General features: G+C 37.2%; 1 protein-coding gene across 1 annotated transcript; it reads left to right on the top strand.

Annotated features, from left to right (window-relative positions):
• The first annotated feature begins 72 nt into the window (after positions 1–72).
• LOC143862463 (Protein kinase superfamily protein) lies at positions 73–23,989 on the top strand. The gene is made up of 13 exons (XM_077373514.1): positions 73–462; positions 578–727; positions 2,610–2,786; positions 4,636–4,779; positions 7,647–7,752; positions 8,132–8,280; positions 8,416–8,541; positions 11,343–11,486; positions 12,432–12,519; positions 15,401–15,774; positions 18,093–18,413; positions 19,128–19,361; positions 23,650–23,989. The coding sequence occupies exons 1-13, from the start codon at positions 211–213 to the stop codon at positions 23,782–23,784; spliced, it is 2,400 nt and encodes a 799-aa protein (XP_077229629.1). The 5' UTR covers positions 73–210; the 3' UTR covers positions 23,785–23,989.
• Positions 23,990–24,218: the final 229 nt, after the last annotated feature.

The following is a 24,218-nucleotide window of genomic DNA, read 5'->3' as shown; positions in this document are numbered from 1 at the left end:
TTGAGCAGAGCGCCACGTGTTTTCTTACAGTCCAATGCCTTTCCCACAAAATTAGAAGAAATAGAAAGGTTAGAAGTTAGAAATAGAAAAAAGTCCATTTTCTTCTTCTCTCTCACTCGAGAGAGCACTCTGGACTTTTAAGAGTCACTGCATTGTGGCCAATTTCCAGCGGTAATTTCAGGAGAGCGTCTCCCGATATCTCGTACTTCTATGGACGCCTCATCTCAACACCTCCTCTGCTCCGGAATTAATCCCCTCCGGCGCACGTTAGCAGTAGACGATCGCTTTGAGTGGAAGAGAAATTCTACTCGTGGCTCCTTTTTCTTCCCTCCGAGAACCAGAGTTCGGAGAAGGAGCATCGTTGCTGTCTCTACTGAGCGCAAGGCTGACACAGGTCCTTCAATCCCTAAGCCAAAGGTTGTTAATGGCACTCCTCCAAAGGCTATCAATGGGGCCTCTATGGTAAACGAATTGAAATTGTCGGTATTTGAATAGGACTTGTTAAAGATCGATCTAGGGTTTCTGTATCTTGATTAGGATTTGTTTTTTTGTTTTTCTGGTTTTTTGTATTGGACAGAGAATTGGGGACGTTTCCGATGAGATTAGGAGAGTGCGAAAACAGATGGAAGAAGACGAGCAGTTGTCCACGCTTATGCGAGGACTCCGAGGGCAGAATTTGTCAGACGCGCAGTTCGCTGATGACAATATTCAGCTTCGTCTTGTTGAGGTTTGTTTGAATTTCTTGCTTTATTATTCTGTTTGATGATTGTTAAATTCTAATTTTTCTTTTGTCTAATGTTTCCTTTTTCCTGCATCAGTACATGGTTTTGATTTTTTTGAGAAAAACTGCAAAATGTGTATGATGAATTAGGGTTTGTATTATTATTATTATTTTTTTTTTTGAATGATGATGAATTAGGGTATGTTTCGAAGAAGTTGTAACTGGCAGGTTTTGTATTGTTTGAATCTTTGAATTCTTTTCTTTTTTTAGTTAAATGCATTTTTCATCTGAAAAAAAATCGAGGAAGAATGACTACAATCGCAAAATGAAACGGCTAAGCTATGAGAACTCAGGCGCTTTAGGTGGTCACCGTAGTGTAATTTTTACTCTGGACATTTGGTTTTTTGTCAGGGATATTACTTGTAAAATACAAAGAGTGTGTTTAGAGTCTTTAGACAAATCTTGTTAGCAACACTTCGTTTTTTCTGAGACTCTTTGTAAGGGATATTATTGCGACTAGTGCTTCTGAACATTTATACTTTTTATTTAATTGACATGAAAGCAAGTTTCATCAAGAGCAATGCTAGGAAGAATCACTTCTTTTGTTGGTTTTAGGCCAACCAGTCTGGGACATCATATGCATGTCACTCTATGGTGATCGGCATTGTTGATATAGTGGACCACCACTGGTACTGCTAATTGCCTCCCGCGCAATTGTGAGTGGATGGTCCTAAGCTACTGATCAATATCTTGATAAAAGAGCATAAGAAAGAAACCATGAAGATTCTTATAAGATACTTATTTTACCGAGGTTTTATTCAAAGACTTAGGATTACACCATGACAAGCAGATCAAAGGCAATGAGTTGGAATGGTGGTGGTCATTAGATCAATGGAGCTAATCACTATTGAAGTTCCACATGTAGCACGGGCCACACCATTTTTCCAAAAAAACCATGAATCACATGGTTCCTCTATCATCGTTCTTCTATTAAAGAGAGAAAATTCCATATTCCATGAACAGTAAAATGCAAATATAAAATCATGGTATGTTGTTCCAGTTCATAAACAAGTTCAGTTAACACCAAGATTTGCCTTTTACCTGTTTTATCATTTCTTTTGATGAATATGAGAATTGTGAACCATGGAATGGAATATGTAAAAAGAATTTATTTCTTTTCTATGAACTTGGGAAGAAAGTGCCATGGAGGTTTGGAATTTCCATTTGGCTAAAATATTGAATTTCGTGATCCCTCTTTGATTTGATATTGTTACAGCTCGAAGCATGAATTTATTCAATCTATGAGAGATCCTCAACTCAACTCAACTCAACAAAGCCTTTGTCCCAAACTAGTTGGGGTCGGCCTATGAGAGATCCTCTTTTATTAAATTGTCTATGCCATTGAACAAGGAAGGCACTAGCCTTTGTGGGGGACCCTTTGAGTTTCATGTCTAATCCAAGCCTTGCGCATGGTTTTGATACCTATAGTAATGTTAATCTATCCTTCTTTTTCGGACGACCTGCAGCTTCTGACATAACTAATACTATCTACAATTTTAATGTTTTGATTATAATCAATGTGTAATATGAGACTGGTGAGTTGTTACAATAGTAAGACTGTAAATTCTTCTTTCAGAAGAACTCTTTGACCTGGATGATTTGGTATGAATTGATACATACATACATTCATACATATATTTAATATTATTTCCCTGACAAAATGATCTCTCTGTGGTCATCTTTGAGCTAGCACTCCATGCATGGATTAATGCCATGTGTTAGCTCTGCAAGTTTAGTCTGAAGTTTGTGGATAAAATATTCTGTTTTGTCCCTAGATGGATTGTTTTTTTTATGGTTCTGTCAACTTTTGCCATGTGTTCTTTTTCAGCTATCAGTTGCCGAAAGCAGTGAAACATTGCCTTTGGTGTATGATCCTGCCATCATCTTGGAATATTGGGGAAAGCGACCACGAGCTGTTGCAACACGTATTGTTCAGTTACTGTCTGTTGCTGGCGGCTTTTTATCTCGTTTAGCCTGGGACGTGATAAAGAAGAAAGTAAAAGAGGTGAACCTGTTACCACATGCTTCTGATCTGTTTGTTTCTTTCAATATTGCATTGAATCATTAACACATCAGGAATATTCTGGTATTCCACTGTTTAGTTTGGTAGTCATGTTGCTTTTTGCATTTTAAGTGCTTGTGGTTATGGTAGACAGTTAGAAGATTTGACCACCTGTTTCCTATTATTTTTTCCAAAGCAAAACTGTTCTCAGAGTTCCATCCCTTTGCCAGTTAGTGGCTTCCTTGGCAATTATTCTTTTTTTTGGTAGGAAGGAGAGGAGACATATAGCAGTATAACAGAAAGGACGCATGTTAATTTATAAATATGCAGCAGTGTCATCAAGTATTGGTTGGAAATTCAAACAGTGTTACTGAGTGCCCGACCTATACTCCTGGGTCCATAATACTTGACAGTCAAATATTAACTTGATTCTATGATAATTTATTATTAACATCAGTTTTTTCTGACCAGTTCTTTGATATTATTTTCATCTCTGAACTTTTGTCTGCCTATTTACCTTTCGAAAAAACACTTTTGTCTGCCTTATCTGTGCAGCTTTTGTTTTTCATTATGTCGTACCTCTTTCCCCATGCAGTGCTTCAAGTTTCTCATCCTTGGAAGGTTACCTTTTGTTATACACACATACCTGCATGCATGCATATACACTCACGTGCTTCGAATTTTGAAATTGGTTAGCTGGGTTTTGAGAAACTCTCAATTTGAAAATTTCTAATTTCTAATCTAGGATTTTTTGGACTCTGGAGTCTAAGAGAGCCTCTTTTAGGCAGTTTAATTGTTAGGAAAGTGGCTATGTCAAAGTTTAGACTACATTTCGTTTTTAAAGGAATTATGATTAGTAATTGTTATTTCTAGGTCTTTTTTGGACATTATTATGAAATGTCTGATTTCTTTTTTTTTTTTTTTGAATGATTGTGAAAAGTCTGATTTTTATATGGGATTTTGATGGTTATTTCCATCAGAAATTTTTGAATATCAAAGTAAATGATAATTTTCTAGATTCTGTTGATTATTTTATGTTGTTTTTGTTTTTTTTCCTTTCCATTGTGATTAAACCCATGGTTTAAAGCGTGGATGTGGGTGCGAATGCCGCCAAAGCAAATCCTAGTCGACTTGGCACGACGCGGTCGACTACTCGGTTGATGCGGCTGAGTAGTCAGTTGACGCGGTCATAACTTGGGAGAGTCAAAGGAGTTTTGATTGATTTTGTAGGCAAAACACGAACTTGGACAAGAACACAACCAAGGTAAAAAGGAGTCGACTCGGAGGAGTCTACGATGACGTGGAGGAGTTTTGAAACTATGGATTATACTATCTGTGAAGGTTCTAAATAGTTGGGTTGCATCAATCACATCCAGTGGCTGCCAGTTAAATGTGAAAGCATGGTGATTATTATCATTGTTGACTATTAACTATTTATTGTCCATTTAATTGTAGATCTGGTCCTTTTTTCAGCTTTGAAATGCTTTGTGCAGCCCTTGGCTTAACATTGAAGTTGCTTACTTTCTGCTCATCAAATTGAGAGGATATACTTTTTGCCCATTAATTGAGGATATTTCTTCCTCCCTGTAAACATACCCCGTCAACATGATATAGGAAGAAAAAAATATTAGTATGTCACATGATTCTGTTTTTGCCAAATCAGTAGACGGTCTTTAGTGGTTTCATTTTATATTTGGTAATAAATCTAATTGCCAGACTAATAAATAAGTGTCATATACTAGATGTAGTTTTGAATATTATTCCTTCATTATTTAACCATTCTCCTCTCTCCTGTTTGTGGCCAATCTTTGCATTACTGTCATTTACTTGGTTTTTCAATATTTTCTTCTAGAATGAAGTTGCACGAGCCATTGAATTGCGGGAGATCGTAACCTCTTTGGGTCCAGCATATATAAAACTTGGTCAAGCATTGAGCATTCGACCAGATATATTGTCTCCTGCAGCAATGACTGAGTTGCAAAAACTCTGCGATAAGGTAAACTGATCAGGTCCCATTACAAGCAGACTCCTATCTTTTAGTAAAAGCATGTTATTTCAAATATGGCTTCTGAGCAAACAAATTTCTTATCTGTAAGCTCACAATGTCATTTAGATTACATGTTGTAGAGAAAAATTGATATTTATTTTATGTTATTTCTTGCATATCTTTGGTAGTGAGGATTATATCTGTGTTTTGCAATACATGGTTGGGGAATTAAGCCTAAACCACCTCTCGTGGAGTCTGATCAATTTTTAGGTTCGTTTTCTTCATATACTCAGATGGGGAGGACGATCAATGATATCTTCCAAATCTAAATCTTTAGATCTGTTGTATCTAAATCCATTTCCAATTGGAAAACCCTAACTACAAATTTCCTTCCCACAAAAATGCAATGGCTTGTTCTTTGGAGCCGATCGGCTCCCACTCTTATCCTTGGAGGTTTGCCCCATATTTTGATGAATTCAAGATAAGATAGGAGAATTGTCAATCTCCTTCCAACATGTTAGGCGATCGGCTAATGTGGTGGCTGACAAATTAGCAAGAGATGGGGTTCATAGGGCATCCATGGAATTATTTGACTTCCTTTTGCCCTAAAGCATCTTTTCTTTGCCTAGATGCAAGCTTCCTATTGTTTTTTCTCTGTTCTTGTTATTTCCTTGTCTTTTTAGACCTCCTTGGTCTCTTTTCTTTTAATAAGATTTCTTACTATTTAAAACAATGCAATAGCTTGTTGCTAGGGGCACACGACATTTCATATGGCCATGTTGCCTAAAAACATGCAACTTGTTTGTGGAGGTCAAAATGGACAGATAGCGTTTGCCACAAATCTGCCCATTTTTGCCCTCCACTTTTGGAGGGGTTAGGATGATCCAATGTACCTGATTTTTTTTACACACCCTATCTATGATGGGGCCTTGCAAATGAATGCTTTTGATCAGCACAAAAAATGTGGGACCCATGTATTTGGGCCCTCGAGCGCACCTAAGCTTAGGTGCACTCGAGCGCACAATCCTTTTCCTCATATATATATATATATATATATATATATATATATATATATATATAGAGGAATATGTTCGTGTGCTCAAGCTCTAATAAGGAATGGTGCGCTTGAGTGCACCATTCACATGGGTCCCACAATTTCTGTGAGGATCCAAACCATTCATTTGCAAGGGCCTATCATAGATAGGGTGTGTACCAAAAATCAGCTCCATTGAATCATCCTAACCCCTCCAAAAGTGGAGGGCAAAAATGGGCAGATTTGTGGTCTGTCCATTTTGACCTCCACAAATGGATGGGTTAGGATGATCCTATGGAGCTGATTTTTTGTACACACCCTATCTTTCTAGTGAATGCTTTGGATCATCCTAACAATGTGGGCCTCAATTAGGGGTGGCCAGAACCGAACCAGAACCGAAGAACCGAACCGGAACCGAATTGTAAAAAAATATTTATGGTCCGGTTCGGTTCCACTGATGAAGAACCGAACTTATTCGGTTCGGTTCCGGGTCTAATCTTCTCGGTTCGGTTTCAGAACCGAAGAACCGAACTTTGGATATATATATATATATATATATATATATATATATATATATATATATATAATATTTTTATATTTCTATTATACATATACTTAATAATATAAATTACTTATAATATTAATAGTAATAGTTAATACTATTCTTATAATAAGAAAGTAACTTATATAATAACTTTAATTAAAAGTTTTTATAAATTATAATTAATAATTAATAATTAGCCTTTAGAACCGAAGAACCGGACCGGACCGAACCGATTATGTTCGGTCCGGTTCGGTTCGGTCCTACTGTGTACTACGGTTCGGTTCGGTTCTTATGGTTCATGGAACCGAGAACCGAGAACCGAAAAAAAAGGAACCGAGAACCGAGAACCGAACCGGTTGGCCACCCCTAGCCTCAATGGTTTTTGAGCTCAAGCTCACGAATATGTTCCAACGCTCAAGCTCACAATCCTTTTCCTCATATATATATATATATATATATATATATATATATATATATATATGAGGAAACTGTTGGTGCGCTTAAGCTCACCAAGCTTATGGTGCGCTTAAGCGCCCAATCAGATGGGTCCCACATTTTCTGTGGTCATCCAAACCATTCATTTGCAAGGCCCTATCGTAGATAGGGGGTGTACCAAAAATCAGCTCCATAGGATCATCCTAACCCCTCCATTTGTGGAGGACAAAAATGGGCAGATTTGTGGACAAACAATGTCTGTCCATTTTGACCTCCACAAATGGATGGGTTAGGATGATTCTATGGAGCTGATTTTTGGTACATTCCCCATCTATGTAAGGGCCTTTCAAATGAATGCTTTGGATCATCCTAACAAAGTGGGCCCCCATGTGATTGGGCGCTTAAGCGCACCATAAGCTTGGTGAGCTTGAGTTTCGAAGCAGGTTTTAGAGCTTTTTGATTTTCTTCCGCCCTAAGTGAATATTATGGGGTTGTATCAGCTCTTCGTGGCTTTTTTGTGTGTCTTTATATTGTAAGGGGGACCTCCTCAGTCTTCGTTTAATATATTCTGTTACCATTCAAAAAAAAAGCTTGGTGAGCTTAAGCGCACCAACAGTTTCCTCTCTCTCTCTCTCTCTCTCTCTATATATATATATATATATATATATATATATATATATATAATGATGGTGAATTTTATTAATAAAAGAGAGTCGACCGAGGATGACAAAACAAATTTGCACCCTAATATGTAAGACATGTTGATTTGACCGTAATGATTATAGCGTATCACATCAAAATCCTGAGTTCTTTGTTTTATCCTTTTGGAGTTACCTGATTGAAATGTGCTTGATGATATTGAAGGTTCCTTCATTTCCAGATGATGTAGCCATGTCTCTTATTGAAGAGGAGCTTGGTCAGCCTTGGCAGAATATCTATTCAGAACTTACTTCCTCCCCAATTGCTGCCGGTATTCTCACTTAATAATTACAATTATGGCAAATTTCTTCCTTTCACTTGTTTTGGTAATTTTTGAGTTGCTCTGATATGGAGATATTGACAATAATTTCTTTTGCTGATACTTTCTCAAGTTTATATCCATTGCATACCCTTGTGTTGATACAATATATGTAATATGTAGATCTGTGTCGGAAGATGACAACATTAATCATGCTTCTGCATGCTTTCTTACCATGGAATGATGTGAATTTTCCTGGTACAAGCATGGAGTCGCAACATTTTTAATCACCCATTCAGTTTCTCGTTCAAAAATATGTAGATCTGGAATTAGCTATCTTCTTTGAGGATCATTGTCATTTTAACTTGCAGTGATGTATGCTTTTCTGCAGCATCATTAGGGCAAGTATACAAAGGCCGTCTAAAAGAAAATGGAGATTTGGTTGCTGTTAAAGTACAACGTCCTTTTGTGCTTGAGACAGTAACAGTTGATTTGTTCATCATTCGTAACTTGGGGTTAGTATTGCGGCGGTTCCCTCAGGTAACTGATCAAAATGAATACATTGGAGCAGTTCCAGCATTTTTTCCTAACAAATAACAATTACTCATATTTTCTTCATAACAAATAATAGTTAGCTTTACTTATGGTTTTCTTTCATTCTATGATTCTATCCAGATCTCTATTGATGTTGTTGGATTGGTAGATGAGTGGGCTGCTCGCTTTTTTGAGGAACTTGATTATGTTAATGAGGGGGAAAATGGAACACGCTTTGCTGAAATGATGAAAAAGGACCTTCCTCAGGTGCGCCTGATTATATTTTCTGACTACTCGAATCATTTGAGATGCACAAAACCCATACTTTAAGTGCTTTACTTTAGCACCCGTTCATGAAACCATTCAAAAAAGAAGTTCTTTACTTAGCAGTAGGAATTGAGGTTCAAAAATGTGCATGACCTATTTTTATTTTCTCCTTGTTTTGTTCCTTATTCTTTAGTATTAAAGCTAGTTATCATTTCAAAAACAAAAGGAATTTTATTTTAGAGTAAAAACCAAAGAGTTTCTTTCCTTTTTTTTATATCAACTTTGTTGTTTGAATTTTAAAAATTCATATTATTGGATTTGAACACACATGGTAATTACAACAGCCATGGATCTTTGATCTTATACTGGTCACATCACATGTTTCTTAGTATCTCAAGGCAGTATTTTATACAATATGCAAACAAGTAGTTGTACAACATGAATTATTCAATATATTTCAAATGCTTCACAATTGCATTTTGAGAGTTGAGAGTTGCTAGGGAAAGACCTCCAAGCACAAAAATCTTCTTTGGGGATTTTTTTTAATGATGACGAGTTTATTCAACTCAACACAACTCAACAAAGCCTTTGTCCCAAACTAGTTGGGGTCGGCTAAATGAATCCTTTAGAAAAAATTAATGAGGGCAAAAGGAATCTACCCGGCTCTAATCCTGGTTCTAGTTGGGTTCTTCTACGTGGATCATTTTGTTCCATTCTATCCTATCCAAGGTCATGTTCTCTGTTATGTTCCTAGCTATCAAGTCTTTCCTCACTGTTTCCACCCAAGTTGTTTTCGGTCGTCTTCCTGTACCTCTTTTTACTCCATCAATTTGGCACGAGTCATCTCTTCTCACCGGAGCATCCAAAGGCCTACGTTGGATATGTCCAAACGATCTTAAGCGGTGCTCTCTCATCTTCTCCTCAATTGGTGCTACCCCAACCTCTTTACGAATGTCTTCATTTTTAATTCTATCTAACTTTGTGTGGCCGAATCGAAGGGTGCGAGGTTATGAAGACCTTAGGGACTTCTTTTCTTTAATTTCAGCTTCCATTGAAGTGGCTTCTCTCCTAACTAAGATGTCGAGCTTCCTGCACTCCCTCAAAGTGTTGAAATGTTTTGTTGGTCTAGCTAGGAAGTTGAACAGTTGTGAAGCTTCAGAAAAAGAAAGATATGTAGGCTTGCCTATCACTTTATTTTAGTTTGCTAATCCTCAAACATGGATCACTTGGCGACAAAGGATGGATTATGTGGTGAGTGGCCCCATATGCACTTTTATTAGCTTATGAAGGAACAATAGTGTTTTTAAAGATTGCGCCTCTTTGAAGAGAAAATAATCATTGATATTAAGGTTCCTTTGCTCAGTAGGCCCGCTCCAAAAATGAGTTTTGGTGGTTTTCAATGGGGAATATCCTTTGTAATTAGAAGTTATTTACTTATGTCACTCCAAGCTGGAGAAGTTTGGGGCTACTTAGTCCCTTCCACTCCCAAGTCAAATTCCATCTGAAGCTTATGTGGTACCTGAGCCTAGCTGGGTGGTGAGATGGTAAGGACTGCAGAGGTGGAGGTAACAGAAGTCTTTTCTAGTCCCATAGGTGTGAAATGACTCTAGGGATGTGGAAGCCTTGACCTTGCTCATCCATCTTCAAATTTTAGAAGCGTGTTTGATGCAAGTAGGGCTGTAAAAAATAATTTACAGTCACCTACTAGCTGTAAAAATAATTTTAGAGAAGCAACAAGCGAAGAGGACACCATAGCAAAAGCACACAAACTGATAAGCATCATAATTTCTTCAACCTTATCATTGATGATTGTTCCAGTAAGAATATCGTGGCTCAAGAGATGATAGACAAGCTGAAGCTCAATGAGAATTACCTTCGTCCCTACAAGATCCAATGATTCAAGAAAGGAGCTGAGGTGCTGGTTAACAAAAGGTTCTTGATCTCTTTTTCCGTTGCTTCAAGTACAAAGACAATATAGGTTGCGACATCATCCCTATGGATGCATGCCATATGTTTCTTGGAAGGCCATGGCACTACGATCAAGATTCTCTCCATCATCGATGCAAGAACACCTACACCTTTTTCAATGACAGAGAAGATCACGCTCTTTCCAATGAAATGAGAATTTCCACCTAAATCTTAGAAAGAGTAGGGTAAGAATCTTTTAACAATGTAAGAGTTCGTGGAGGATGGCAAGGATACTAGGAGCCCGCATAACCCTGTTTATTTTGCTCTGGGGGTATAGCTGGGTTCTTTTCATTGATTCATGTGTGAAATCCATTGTAGAATCCAATGAGTCATCATTCATTTGAAAATGATTCCAGTCACCGACAGATATTTATTTGTACATCCATGGTGTCTCCTCTAACTGATTCCGTACATCTACGCAAGACAATGATTTTTCATTCATTTATAATTGGGAAATGTTGACCTGGTGCTATAATTCTGCCAATGTACCACATATGCCCCTTTGTTCCATGGAGACAGATCTAGGAATGGCTTCACTGCCTATTATGTTTAACACATTTTTCTGCCAAGACCTAGTCTTACAGATCCATAGGCTGTGTATTTGGGTGTAAATTACATGTTTTTCAACTAAATTTATGTTATTCTTACTTTTTTCATTTAAAAAAAAAATTTGTTGTTTTGTGGGGATCAAATGTTTTTTCTCTAACTTCTTTTGAAATTTGTTATATGAGAGCCGGGAACACATTATCAGTTATTTCACTTGGCATTTCTATGCACCTATGTTGTATGTGGTTGGGTTGTGTGATTACTATGGAAAGTTCTGAATATTTCAGGTTGTTGTACCCAAGACATACACTAAATACACATCAAGAAAGGTTCTTACCACGGGATGGGTAGATGGAGAAAAACTATCGCAAAGTACTGAGAGTGATGTAGGGGAACTGGTCAATGTTGGAGTTATATGTTACCTAAAACAGGTGAAACATACATGCACCAACTGTGTTTAGTTTTCATCTTGATTCAACTGTGTTGTCTGTGCATCCTATCCACTGAAGTGCTTCATCTATTAAAATAAAAGTTATTTTTTTCATGGCTCCCGTTTCCATGTGGTGTTTATGATTCTTCAAATATTGGTTGCCTTTATGCTCTCATTAGTTATGCAGTTCTATGATTAGAATCTTTTGTTTACCTCGAAACAATTTTTGGGTCTTGACATTGTACTTATGAGGTAGGGAACAACTGTTTAATACCCCAGCGGTTCAAAATTTGAAGGATTTGGTTTATGTATTCTAGTTGATGGGATGTTAAAACTCACTGCCCTATTTATGCAAGTCATGCAACCCTAATGTTAACTTCAATTTGAATATGCCTTTGGTGGAAGTCAATTTTGTGATGCCCGGTGATATAGGGCGTTTCTAGGGAAGGGAATGCACAACGGGTTGGAGGATTTGGGAATTGGATTCTGGTAGTTAATTAGATTGAATCCAATTCTAGAATTAAAGAAAAACCCACTTTGAACATTTTTAGATTAAAAAAACACTATTGATATTTACACTACCATGTTTTGATAATTGCACTGACTCACAGTGCCGTTTTACTATTTAACTGTCTGTCAAAGTTCATCGCAATTCTCAAAAAAGCTCTTAGTAAAAAGAAAAGTACAAAATGAGTTAATACAATTATCAAAACATGGTAGTGCCAATATCAGTAGCAGTTGGATCGACCATTGGTTCTCTTTGATCTTTTAGTTTGTGGTAGGAAATCAATTTTGGATGACTAAATTCGAGGTCAAACAGACCGTAAAAACTCAAATCTGAGTACTTTTTTATAAATCAGCATGATTTTCAATTTCGTTTTTAATTTACTCTATGTACACTTTTTGTCTTAACTTTTTTTTTTTTTTTTTGCCATTTGACTTACAGTTGCTTGATACTGGCTTTTTCCATGCTGATCCGCATCCAGGGAATATGATCCGAACTCCAGATGGAAAGTTGGCTATACTCGACTTTGGTAACAATCCAGAGTCCACCCTATAGGAGTGTATGTTGAAAGGTCATCATTTTACATGGTTAGCAGCATATAATATATACAAGTTTATATTGGGTGGGATGGTTTGTTTCTAGAAGCGGATCCATGTTTCCAACTATCATGGGATAGCCACAATAACTTAATATTTTGTGTTTAGAGAATGTGATGGACCACATAGAGGCTAAACTTATTACACAAAATGCAGGATAAGCATCAAGGTGTCCTGGTAAAGAGTTTGTAATCCATAATAAGAGCCTCTTTAACGTATCTTCATCGTAGAATTATCTCTCATAATGTAAACAAAGTCATGTTGGTAAAGAGTTCTCAATCCATAATAAAACCTCCCTGTGGTGTATCCGTCATAGAATTATCTCTTGTAAAGTAAACAAAGTCATGTTAGTAAAGTTCGTAATTTATAATCAAACCTTTGTAAGGTATCTTCATCAAATGATTATCTATATAAAGTAAACAATGCCATGTTGGTAGCTAGAGAAACCAGTTTAAGTGGTTGAAGTAAATTAAGTATTACTTAGCAATGGGCAGATGCCTCTTGCCTCCAAATTCATATCTTCTTAACTAGATAAACCATATTAGGTCGTTGATTCAAATTAAGTGTTACGTAGTATGGGCAGATGCCTCTTGCCTCCAAATTCATATCTTTTTTTTGTTACGTAGTATGGGCAGATGCCTCTTGCCTCCAAATTCATATCTTCTCAATTTTGAACTTCTTTATATCAAATATACTCGAGAAATTAGCAGCAGCGAGGGCCTAAGCAGCTTAGATGATGAATTCAGTAATAAAATTTGGTGCCTAGACGATGGAATAGATGGTGTCACACTAGCAAGTAGCAACAGTTTCTTAAACAGTATCAGCTGGTATAGTAGTCAGAGTCTTAGAAGCCACATCAGCTCAGAAGCCTCACTCGGAGTAGTTGTTTTTATGCCAAAAATGTGCCCATTCTTCGGGAAACAGTGCACTGCACTTGGGTCATGGAACCCTATAATTTTTTTTAAGGGAACCCTACAAGCTGCCCACACGATATCAGTAGAAGATGATTGGTGACTTGCCAAAGTGGACAATCATGTCTTCCTATAGTTCAGCTTCCTATCTGCATCATCCATTTGGTGCAGCTTAGACAGTGAAGTATCGTTGCATCAGTGTGTCCAAAATCCGGTCGCAAAACCATTAGATGTACCAACCGTGTTCCTTTCGAGGATTCAGTCATAAAATCCATGGATTCATATGGAGGTTTTGGTTCCATCAATGCCTGTTCATTCCTTATTATGCTCAAAACTGAGTAGTATTCTTGACACAATTTTCCTAAGTTGGCAATGTTCTTTCTTAATTTTATAGCAACAGGAAGCATTAATTTGGCAGTTCCTCTTTATTAAATAATTCCCTGTATCTTTCATATCATCATAGGGAACGATATTGGTCATTATTTCAATATCCACTATGCCAGAATACATCTGGGGAGCTTCTTGTAGGCCACACGTCTCATCCTTTGTCACTTAGGGATTTAGCTATTTGACAATTCATTTAACACAGCTCCACAAAACCCAGAACAAAGTTCTCATCTGGTATCCTGTAGAGCGTAGTTTTGCCCATGTAGTTTTTCCTATATAGTTTCATAGATAACCAACTTCCCAAAACTATCTCCAGAAATCCTAGAAACAATTAAATAGGATATAACGATCATGTTTTAAAAAATCAAATTGTCAGCACAAAGACTGCATTTTCAGAGATCATGAGCCCTAAAGCTCGATGACCTGATCTAAATTCAACATTAGTCTCTAAAAATCATGAACTATCAACCCTCTAGCATCCACATGAAGTGATGTGATCTCTATAAATCACCTTGACAAAAATTCAGAGAGATGAAGCCCTATCTTTGCTATGCTACCATGGAGGTTGAATTTCAATCCTTGATTCATAGAAAAAATCCAAAAAAATGAATTACCACTCTCTTCATAGTTAAGTACAATTTCAGAAATAAAGGATGGATTAAACAACCATTACTTAATGATGGTTATTAAGGCAGGTATAAACACGGTGCCTGTATACAGGGAACAGCGACAACTTTTTTGAGATACAACACTAACATATGTTATATAGCATTGTTCTGTTATATTATTATTTTTACCTCTCTGACTTTGAGAAATTTGTCATGGAAGCAGAGATCATGTGAATGCTGATGTCTTTTTTTTTTAAAGGTAGCAAATTTTATTAATGTAGCAATAACCAGGTTACATCTATGGGGACAATATATGTCTTGATGTAGCAAAAGGAACTCTTGACAATAGCCGTTAATTGGGATGGATCAAATTGAGGAAATATTCTATGAGCTTACTCTCCCCACTCAACACAATCATTATTATTTTCTACTCATATGTTTAAGCTTACCTTGAAACCATATGTACATGTAGCACAAATGACTTCATTTTTCTGTTTACAATGTAAAGAATCTCGCACTCAATTTTGTAGAGGGCTTATTGGGTTCACCTTTTAGATCGCAGTGGAGATTTTAACTTCCACATACCTGCTATTAGTTAATCAGAATCATAGTAACGAAAAAGCATTTGAGGCACTTCTAAGGGTATCTGACCTGACCTCACATGAAATAAAGATAGGGACTATATTACTCTGCTTACATGTGTATATATATTTAATGCTCTGTATTTGTTTCCCAATTTATGCCATGGAAGCTCTTTTCATCTATATTCACAAAACATTCTAATTGTGGCAGGAAAATATTTTGTTGAAATGTACCTTTATACCGACATCTTGTAAACTACTTGATGTTATCTTCTAGTGTGTGGTCTTTATATCTAAATATTTTATTTCATGCTATTACGATTGCAGGCCTTGTGACAAAATTAACCGATGATCAAAAATATGGAATGATTGAAGCAATAGCTCACCTTATTCATAGAGATTATGCTGCTATAGTCAAGGATTTTGTCAAGCTTGATTTCATCCCAGAAGGGGTCAATTTAGACCCAATCTTGCCAGTTCTGGCTAAAGTTTTTGATCAGGCACTTGAAGGAGGTGGGGCCAAAAATATCAACTTCCAAGAGCTGGCAGCAGACTTGGCTCAAATAACATTTGATTATCCATTCAGAATACCTCCTTATTTTGCTCTGATAATCAGAGCAATTGGTGTGCTGGAAGGCATAGCTTTAGTGGGAAACTCTGATTTTGCCATTGTAGATGAAGCATATCCATATATTGCACAGGTATACTATAGGTATTACTTGTCTTTTAAGAGCATTTCTTTGATGCATGGTGTCATGGGATGTGAATATACATGGGGATATGTGCCAGAAACAGTTTGTTGAGGAATTTTAGGCATTTTTCTATTATAATCGACAGGCGATTTTGTTTTTCAAAAGAAAGAAGAAGAAGTTTGATACAATTAGCATATTGACGCTAGAAGTTTAGCTTCACGATTGCTGGTTTTGTCTCCAATATAAAAGTAGTAATATCTTTATTGGAAATGAAAATATTGATAGAAACAAGCTGGTGTTGGTAGAGTCATTCCTTGAGCATTGGTAGTTCCATGCAGTGATTTATTTTTTGTAATACTCAATGTTCCTAAAGTGTCTGTCATTTCTGGTATAAATCAAAGCTATATCTAGGATTGAGTGGATTCTAGGTCATTCTGCAATTTGATTGAAGTGTTGATATTGAGAACATGTGCCAATTATTCTCTTCTCTTATGTTTTATCAAATAGAGGATTGTCATGGCGGGATTTGTGGAGGCACGAGTAGCGCCTTTGACAATGGCTGTAATGTTGGTGGCGAGCTCTCACCAACCTGTGTTGGAGTCAATGCCACCGACTGAGTGTGACTGGTGTGATTGTTCCAGGCACAGTCCCCAAATCAGATGCATTGTATTGGTGGTTATGCATTGGTTTTGGTGAGGATGACGCTTGGTGGCAAGGGATCAAATTTAGATCTAATCCTACTATAGGACTGATACTAAAATGAAAGCTTTGATACCAAATGATGTAGATCCAATTGGACCAAACCTACAATAGGAATGATTATGATATATTTGTGCTCTGATACCAATTTGATTTAGGATCTTATTCTAGTATGAGACAGATTATATTATTCCAATTTAATCAATAGAGACCTATAATACAGCAGATCTGAAATTTATTATAGATCTGAAATTTTTAGGTAATCTGAAATTTATACCACTCTGGACACAGATCCCTCACAATTGCCACAATATATAAATATATGCTCAATTGATGAAGACAAATAAACCTAGCCCTTTCTTGATGGGAACAACCTTATTGAAAATAAGTCACTTTTATATGTAAAACCGCCACAATAAAATTTGGGATGTACTGACCTTTGTGTGACACAAAAATGAGTCACAAATAACGAAGAATGAAAGCTCTATCCAAAGGGATTCACAGCCATAGGATAGTACATTTCCTTCGAAGAGATCCAACACCCCCTGTGGAACGAACCTCGAATCTTCAATCTTCAAGTCTGATATTCTTTCACACAAGGGAAATATGCAGAAGAGACAAATGTAGAAGCCAAGAACTAGTCCTTTCTTTATTTTCAATATCCCTCACAATTGCCACAGTATGTAGGCATTTTTACCTTCTTTAGGACGTCCCCCAAAAGCTCATAAAATTTAGACGAATTTCTCCTCTCTTAAACCCTGCGAACAACTTAAAATAAGTCCCGCCATTTAACTTAAGCAAAACGTAAGCGACCTTTAATCACAGGTTAAGTCACTTAACTTACATTAACGCAGGTTACCCCCTTTTAATCCAAGTGACATGGCTTGACATAACTTAAACCAAACCTAGTGGGTCCTTTCACTTAGACTAAAAAAACATTAAAACATAACAATGAATGGACACAATATCTACTCAGTGAGTCCTCTACTTGAATAAAAACTCACACATAAACACCACCCTATTGAATGTGGGTCCTCCACTTAGTGGGTCCATTTTTGTGGGTTTGAGAGCCATCTCCTCTTGCACCTGTTCTTTCAACTCTTTTTGTAGGATGAACTGCATCAGTATCACCGAGTGGTGTCGTGCGAGGTGGGTTGCAGGGAATACGAGTGTGACAGTTTTGGGTGTTATGCATGTATACCAATGGTTGACGATTGGTAGGAACTATATGGTTCCTTCCTTTTTTTTTTACTGGTAGGAACTATATGGTTCTTGATTAGTAAAGAGCACTATCTTGCTCAACATAATCTTGATAATGCTCATTTATGTAGCAGATCTCTGCCTTTTTCTAATCGTGCTGGTAGTATACTGAATGCAGATATTGTTTTTATATAAAGTGTGGATATTTAGATAAAATTAGATGAAAAGTGAAACCAGTTTGATCTTTTCGTTGGCTTGAGTTGAAGAAAACTTCTTTGTGCTGATGTACAACAATTCTTTTGCAGGCTATGTGTCTTGCGTAAATTGTTTACCCTACATTTATAGCTCTTGATCTGGCTTTGTTTTTACATTCCTCCACCTTTAAAATTTATCGATTACGTCCTTTGTCGTTTTACTTTTAATATCAGAGACTCCTGACAGACGAATCCCCACGGTTGAGAAATGCTCTGCGTTACACAATATATGGAAAAACAGGAGTGTTTGATGCCGAAAGATTCATTGATGTCATGCAAGCCTTTGAGAATTTCATAGCTGCAGCTAAAAGTGGAGGTGGAGAGGAAATGAATGGAAATATGGCCGATCTTGGTATATTACAAAGTCAAACAGGTTATTTCCTTCAGGGATTTCCATCAAGTGCATCTCAATCAGAGCCAGTCAAAACAAGAGCAGCCTTAGCGTTTCTTTTGTCGGACAAGGGGAATTTTTTCCGAGAATTCATTCTAGATGAGGTATTTCTGTAAAACTATATCAGTTTCACGATAGTGATGCTGTGCACTAATTAAATTGTATGCATTTTTTGTTCTAGTTATTGTCTATGAGGTGTAATAGCCCTTTGTTAGGTACTCTTCTCATTATACAACAATAACAGGAATCACCTACAAATCATGTTTGAAAACAACTTTGACTGTGGAAATCTAACAACCGCAGTATAGTTAGGATGTGGGAATTTAACATCAATAATGTCCCAATAATTCTCATGGAATGCATTAATTCTGGTATCCAAAACCAGCCAACCCCTATTGCCCACACATAAGTTGGCATTCATACATAGTGGTAGCTATTTCACATGAAAAAATCGCACCCCTGAAGTTGTGGAACTTCTTCCATAGGCAAAGGTGACTTTCCAGCACATTGAAAAAGGAGGAAGGAAACATAAAAGCTAGTAGTAACTTTATTAAATAAACAAGATGTGATTACAGTCTGCTCCACATTGCCTGAAGTAAACATAATAGTTAAGTAAATAAAGGTGTTGCAAGGCCACAAAATCTGACAGTAAGTACATATAAATATTGGTGTTTGCCATTTCTGTCTAATGGTACCGGTGCAACTCTGCACAGTTCCCATTAACTAAATAGGTATATTTCATTTGTTTCTGTGGTGTGGTGATAAAGTTGAATTTAGAATGTTTTACTACTAACTGGTGGTTTTTTCATGCAAATCAGATTGTAAAAGGCATTGATGCTTTGTCAAGACAGCAGTTGGTACAAATAGCCGCAGCCTTGGGAATTGGAAATTCAGCGCCAATATTTACCATGGTTCCCGTCTTTTCATCTCTCAGTCCTGCCGCAGCTTTGTTACCTACGGTCACGGAGGAGGATAAAATTATATTGAACAATGTTCAAAAAGTTGTTGAATTCCTAACTACAGGAAGTTCAAAAACAAGAACAACCACTCAGGTATTTTTGAATTTGTTCTTGTTTTTTAATATTGTGAATAATGTCATGATTCTCAAATTTGCAAGTTATCACTGTACCTTGGTATATGCCAGCATTTAGAGATTAACTTGAGGTCATTGTTAAGGGTGGAGGTTTGAAGTGAGACTTAAGCTCAACTCACGAGGTCTGAGGCTCACAAAATTTTCTGATTAGCTTGAGTCAGAGCCCATACACCTCATATGAATGCTGTCTTGAGCACTTCGTTTTGTTTTATATAAATCACCAATGTTGAAAATGTTCTTTGACCATATGGCAGTGGGATATTTTAAGTGAAGTTATGGGTAGATGGAAATGTCAGATATTAACTATTTGACATTGTCGTTTCATGTTTAATTTAGTCAATACCATCGTAGTATTTCTTAATTCTTTTTCTAGTTTCAAGTCAATGTAGGAAAAGGGTTGGAAACAGATGGTTTTAGCATGTTCTAAAATTTTTCATTTGAGATTTGTAAGTACAAATTAGATCTCTATACATGGGAATCAGTGGAAGGGTCATCCACACGAGCAAATTTGAGTTATGTGAGGATTATTCTCCTGGAAAAGATATTATATCAACATGAATAGCATGTAGTAGTTATGGTCCTTTGTTCTGACCCAACCAAAGTATTTTTCCGTACTTGGATTAGGCATAAAAGAATTGCTGGGGAACTGTATTAGTTTCTTGTTATTTATTTACTTTTAATTGCGTGGACATCTATAAAGTTTGTTCCGTATTTGTGTGCCCAGGGAAGAAGTGAACTATTTAATCATCTTACCATTTGACTTGCTTCAAATACTGAATAGATAACTTCATATATAAGTTTTGCATTGTAGTTCTCAATCAATGTGTCTATCACTAGTGATTTTGTAAATGAACTCTGCCAAATTATTGAAGTCAATCTCTAAGATGCACTTCTCTGATACTTTTTTTTTGGTAGAAAGACTAACTTTATTGAGAATTAGAAGCCTGGGATGAGGAGACACCTATTTACAAATAGAAAATAGGACAAAAGTCGCAGGTTCGATCCCAGCTTACCTACCTAAAAAAGAAAAAGAAAAAAGAAAAGAAATCCCAAAAATTAGAAGAAAACCCAAAATTACCAACAGCTAAGTTATAGGGTAAGCATTAGAAACAGTCATCCTTTTCCTAGTAGAGCCTGATTCCATGAGCTCATCTTCCATGCTGTTAACAAGATGAGGGATTAGAGAATTGTGTATCTCCAATCTTGAGTTGATATCCAGCCATATGCGCGAAATGTAGTTGGGAAATCTCCACTGGCCATAACTTTTTCCCAAGGCCTATGAGACAACGTTGGTGGAATCACCCTCTACCCATATGTGTCTCCCCGACTAATCTGATTGGAACGATTGCATCATATAAACATTAAACCATTTGAGGAATTCATAATAAACTGTGGTCTTGATTTGTTGGTATTTTTACAAGGTGCTGTCTTTCTTGGTATAGTGTCAAAATTCATACACATTTCGAGGCCCTTCCACAGAACTGTTCATTTTACCAGATTACGATGGGGGATCATTGCCTTGTTCTTCGGCACAAAATTATTACTTATTATTTTCCATAAGCTTGCATCGCCGGATAGAATTATCGGTTCAAAAACCTTATGTGGTGCTTGATTATGATCCAGTCTAATTGGAAGTAATCTTCCTCCATATTAATCAACTCTTTTATTTTCCATAAGCTTGCATCGCCGGATAGAATTATCGGTTCAAAAACCTTATGTGGTGCTTGATTATGATCCAGTCTAATTGGAAGTAATCTTCCTCCATATTAATCAACTCTTTTCCTGTGCATAATCTTTCTTTTTACACCTATTCTCATAATTAGATAGTGCTTAGTGGGATGCAAATACCATCTTGCTTCCCGTAATTGTCCATGAAGCACGGGTACGGGGTGCGGGTACGACACGATACGGGTACGTGGGTACGTGATTTGCCAAAAAAACCGGGTGCGGGTACGTTCGGGTACGCCGAATATGATAATATATTTTAATATTTTACTATATATTTATAAAAATTAAAAAAAAAAATTGTAGAGCAATTAAATAACAATAACATCACCAAAATGGAAAATTCTAATATTACTCTTCATTCCATAAGCGATTAAGTTCCATACATGAGGCATCAATACATCATTTATTAGAAAAAAAAGTCTGTCACCAGTGTGTTGACCAGTGCCTGACAAGATGAATAATTTTTAGAGACCAAATTATGAGATTTTTTTTACCGGACTTTTGGGATTTAATAATGTTTGGACACGATAGATTTTATGAATTTTTAAATTTGAAAAATAACCCACCGTTTGGAAGTTAAGAAAGTTAAAATTTTGACCCGACCCTTTTTCTTTGAATTTTGTACTAGAATTGGAGAGTTGACTTTTTTTTTTTTTAGATTTGGGTGTTGAAACTATTTTTAATAAATCCAAAAGGGGGGTATTCCGTTATTTACATGTAAATCTTAAGTAAATGTCCATTTACTTAAATGGTTTACATGTAAATACAGAGTACAGGAAAGTAGAGAAAAGTACAGGGGAGGAAAGAGAAGCAGCAGGAAGAAGCAGGACGTGTCGGGTACGCGTGGTGCGCACCCGACACGCACGCAACCACCAAAACCAGTTTTTTTTTTTTTTTTTAAATAGGGTACACACCCCGGACGTACCCGCACCCCATACGTGTCGGGTGCGGGTGCGGCAGCCCCGGGAGAGTACCCGTGCTTCCTAGTTGTCCATCTATTGAAATTGATTTCTCTAATGACCATAAAGATAATACACTGAGAGTCAAACACTAGATCAGCATGCAAGCCCTACAAATATCAGTTCCAAGCAGATAAAAAGCAACACCGACTTTCACGTCTGATTATCTGAACAAGAAATGATTACTGATAACCCATCACAAATTTACAATGCTGCCAATTATAGGGAAGTGATATGTCCGCCCCTTTTGATTACTTGGGACACCCAGGGCCAGTGTACGTGGCAATCAGCCCCATTGAATCCTTCTGACGTGAAGTACATCAGCCTCTCTGCAGTCATTGATACACTGCCGTTGGGCATCCCAAGTAATCAAAAGGGGCAGATATATCACTTCCCCACTTATATGCTGAAACAATAGAAAAACACTGTTTGCATTTTGTAATGTTCCCTTTTAGAAACATTGATCTAGTGTTTGCGGATCGAATGGATGGGCCATATGGGACAGATTTTTGTGTGATTGAACATCATTCATGGGGCCGGATCATGCGGAGGTGGCCTACTTATGAGGCAAATGGAGTAGGAGTCACTCTATAGGGCATGGCGCCAAGGGCCATATAGCATTCAAAGAGGATATGATATGACACTTTGGAGTGTTTCAGAGTGGTACTGAAATGATAGGGGCACCCCTTCTGTGTGCATTGGGCAAAAGCCACTCTCTTTGACATTTTTGCTTAGGCATTGATTTGATATGGGCACCTTGTTTTGTATTGGTTATAAGTAGGTTGGATAGGTAAGGAAAGGGTTTATGCTTGCTTATTATTTCCTTGTCTCGAAGTGAAGTTGGCTAGTGTAGCCGATCAGCCGTGGTAGTGAGATAGTGCATCTCCTACATGGTGAAGGTGCAGTGAGCACCCCATCTATCCTCCATCCCCCATCCTCCTCGCAGCAGTGTGCACTTGGAGATCGCCCATCTTCAATCATTTAAGAGAACACCCCCTCCATGAGCAGTGCGCCCTTGGATGCGGCAACCATCTATCCTTCCCCATCTACTCTTCTCCTTCCCTACATATTCTCCACAACATCCCTCCATGTAATGCCCCCAATCTTTTGTATGTGACTGAATTGATACATGAAGAGATTAACTTCAGATTGCCCATCTTCCACCTATCTTTATATTGTGTTTTTGCACATGGTATATTAAATGGAGTGCTGCCATTACTGCTATATGAATGCAATGCAGTCTTTTTCTTGAGTGTTTAATGTTCTTTATAGAGGTTGAAGAAAAGGGTCATTACACATTTGTACCTTTTTAGTTAAGCTTCAAATCGATTTCTCCAATGGATCCATTTTCGTTGTTTATTCAGCTATTTACATTGCATCTCTTATTGTAAATCGGCTTTCATCGATCTCCCAACCCAAGTTTCCCTAGTATAAGAAAAGAGATGGAAAGGAGGGTTTTAATTTATACTATTATTATGGAAGTTAGCTTTCTGATCAGCCCAAAATTTTATGATGTGAATGAGTGTTGACATGTATTGTTGTGATGGTGAGCATTGGCAGGAGGTGGATATAGTTGAGGTCATTCAGGAGCTGCTTCCTGTGTTGCCGGGCATCTCGGCGCGAGTGCTCCCTGAGGTGCTCAGTAGGTTATCTTCACGGGTGCTGGCACGCTTCATCCGAGACACTTTTTTGTAATGTAACTCATTTTTTAACCGTCAAAATCAAATCTGCCTGTTAAACAATTAAATCAGAAATGAACATCACTTAAAATATCCTTCAAAGATGAAATGGCCATTGTCTATATTAGTATATTACAGAGGAAAAAGTTGGGGATGCCCAGTGTTTCATCATCTCTTTGTATATGTATACTATTTAATGTAAATCTCTCTCTCTCTCTCTCTCTCTCTCTCTCTCTCTCATCATTTAGCAGGGCACAGTTATAACTAAGATGATTTTTGATGCGGTTGCTTATCTGCGCCTGTAGGTAAGCAGGGATTGAACCCCCGACCTCTAGGTTTTTGACAATGAATAAGGAGTTCTTATCAGTATTTGTACCCATTCCTCTGTTTTTTGAATGGCAACAATTTATTGAATAACCTTTTTTTCCTAGACACCACTGAATTCCTTGC

This window comes from Tasmannia lanceolata, unplaced genomic scaffold (assembly GCF_043159265.1).
Source record: "Tasmannia lanceolata isolate RefF3 unplaced genomic scaffold, GAP_Taslan_0.1 ptg000037l, whole genome shotgun sequence".
Classification (NCBI taxonomy): Eukaryota; Viridiplantae; Streptophyta; class Magnoliopsida; order Canellales; family Winteraceae; genus Tasmannia; species Tasmannia lanceolata.
The sequence above is the reverse complement of the archived record's forward strand: the minus strand, read 5'-3'. Positions and strand labels throughout refer to the sequence as shown.

Excerpts from the sequence above, each read along its gene's own strand:
- LOC143862463 (XM_077373514.1), top strand. The coding sequence starts at position 211 with ATGGACGCCTCATCTCAACACCTCCTCTGCTCCGGAATTAATCCCCTC. Across the intron at positions 4,780-7,646 it reads TGCAAAAACTCTGCGATAAG|GTTCCTTCATTTCCAGATGA; the intron begins GTAAACTGATCA and ends ATGATATTGAAG. Across the intron at positions 15,775-18,092 it reads CATATCCATATATTGCACAG|AGACTCCTGACAGACGAATC; the intron begins GTATACTATAGG and ends TTTTAATATCAG.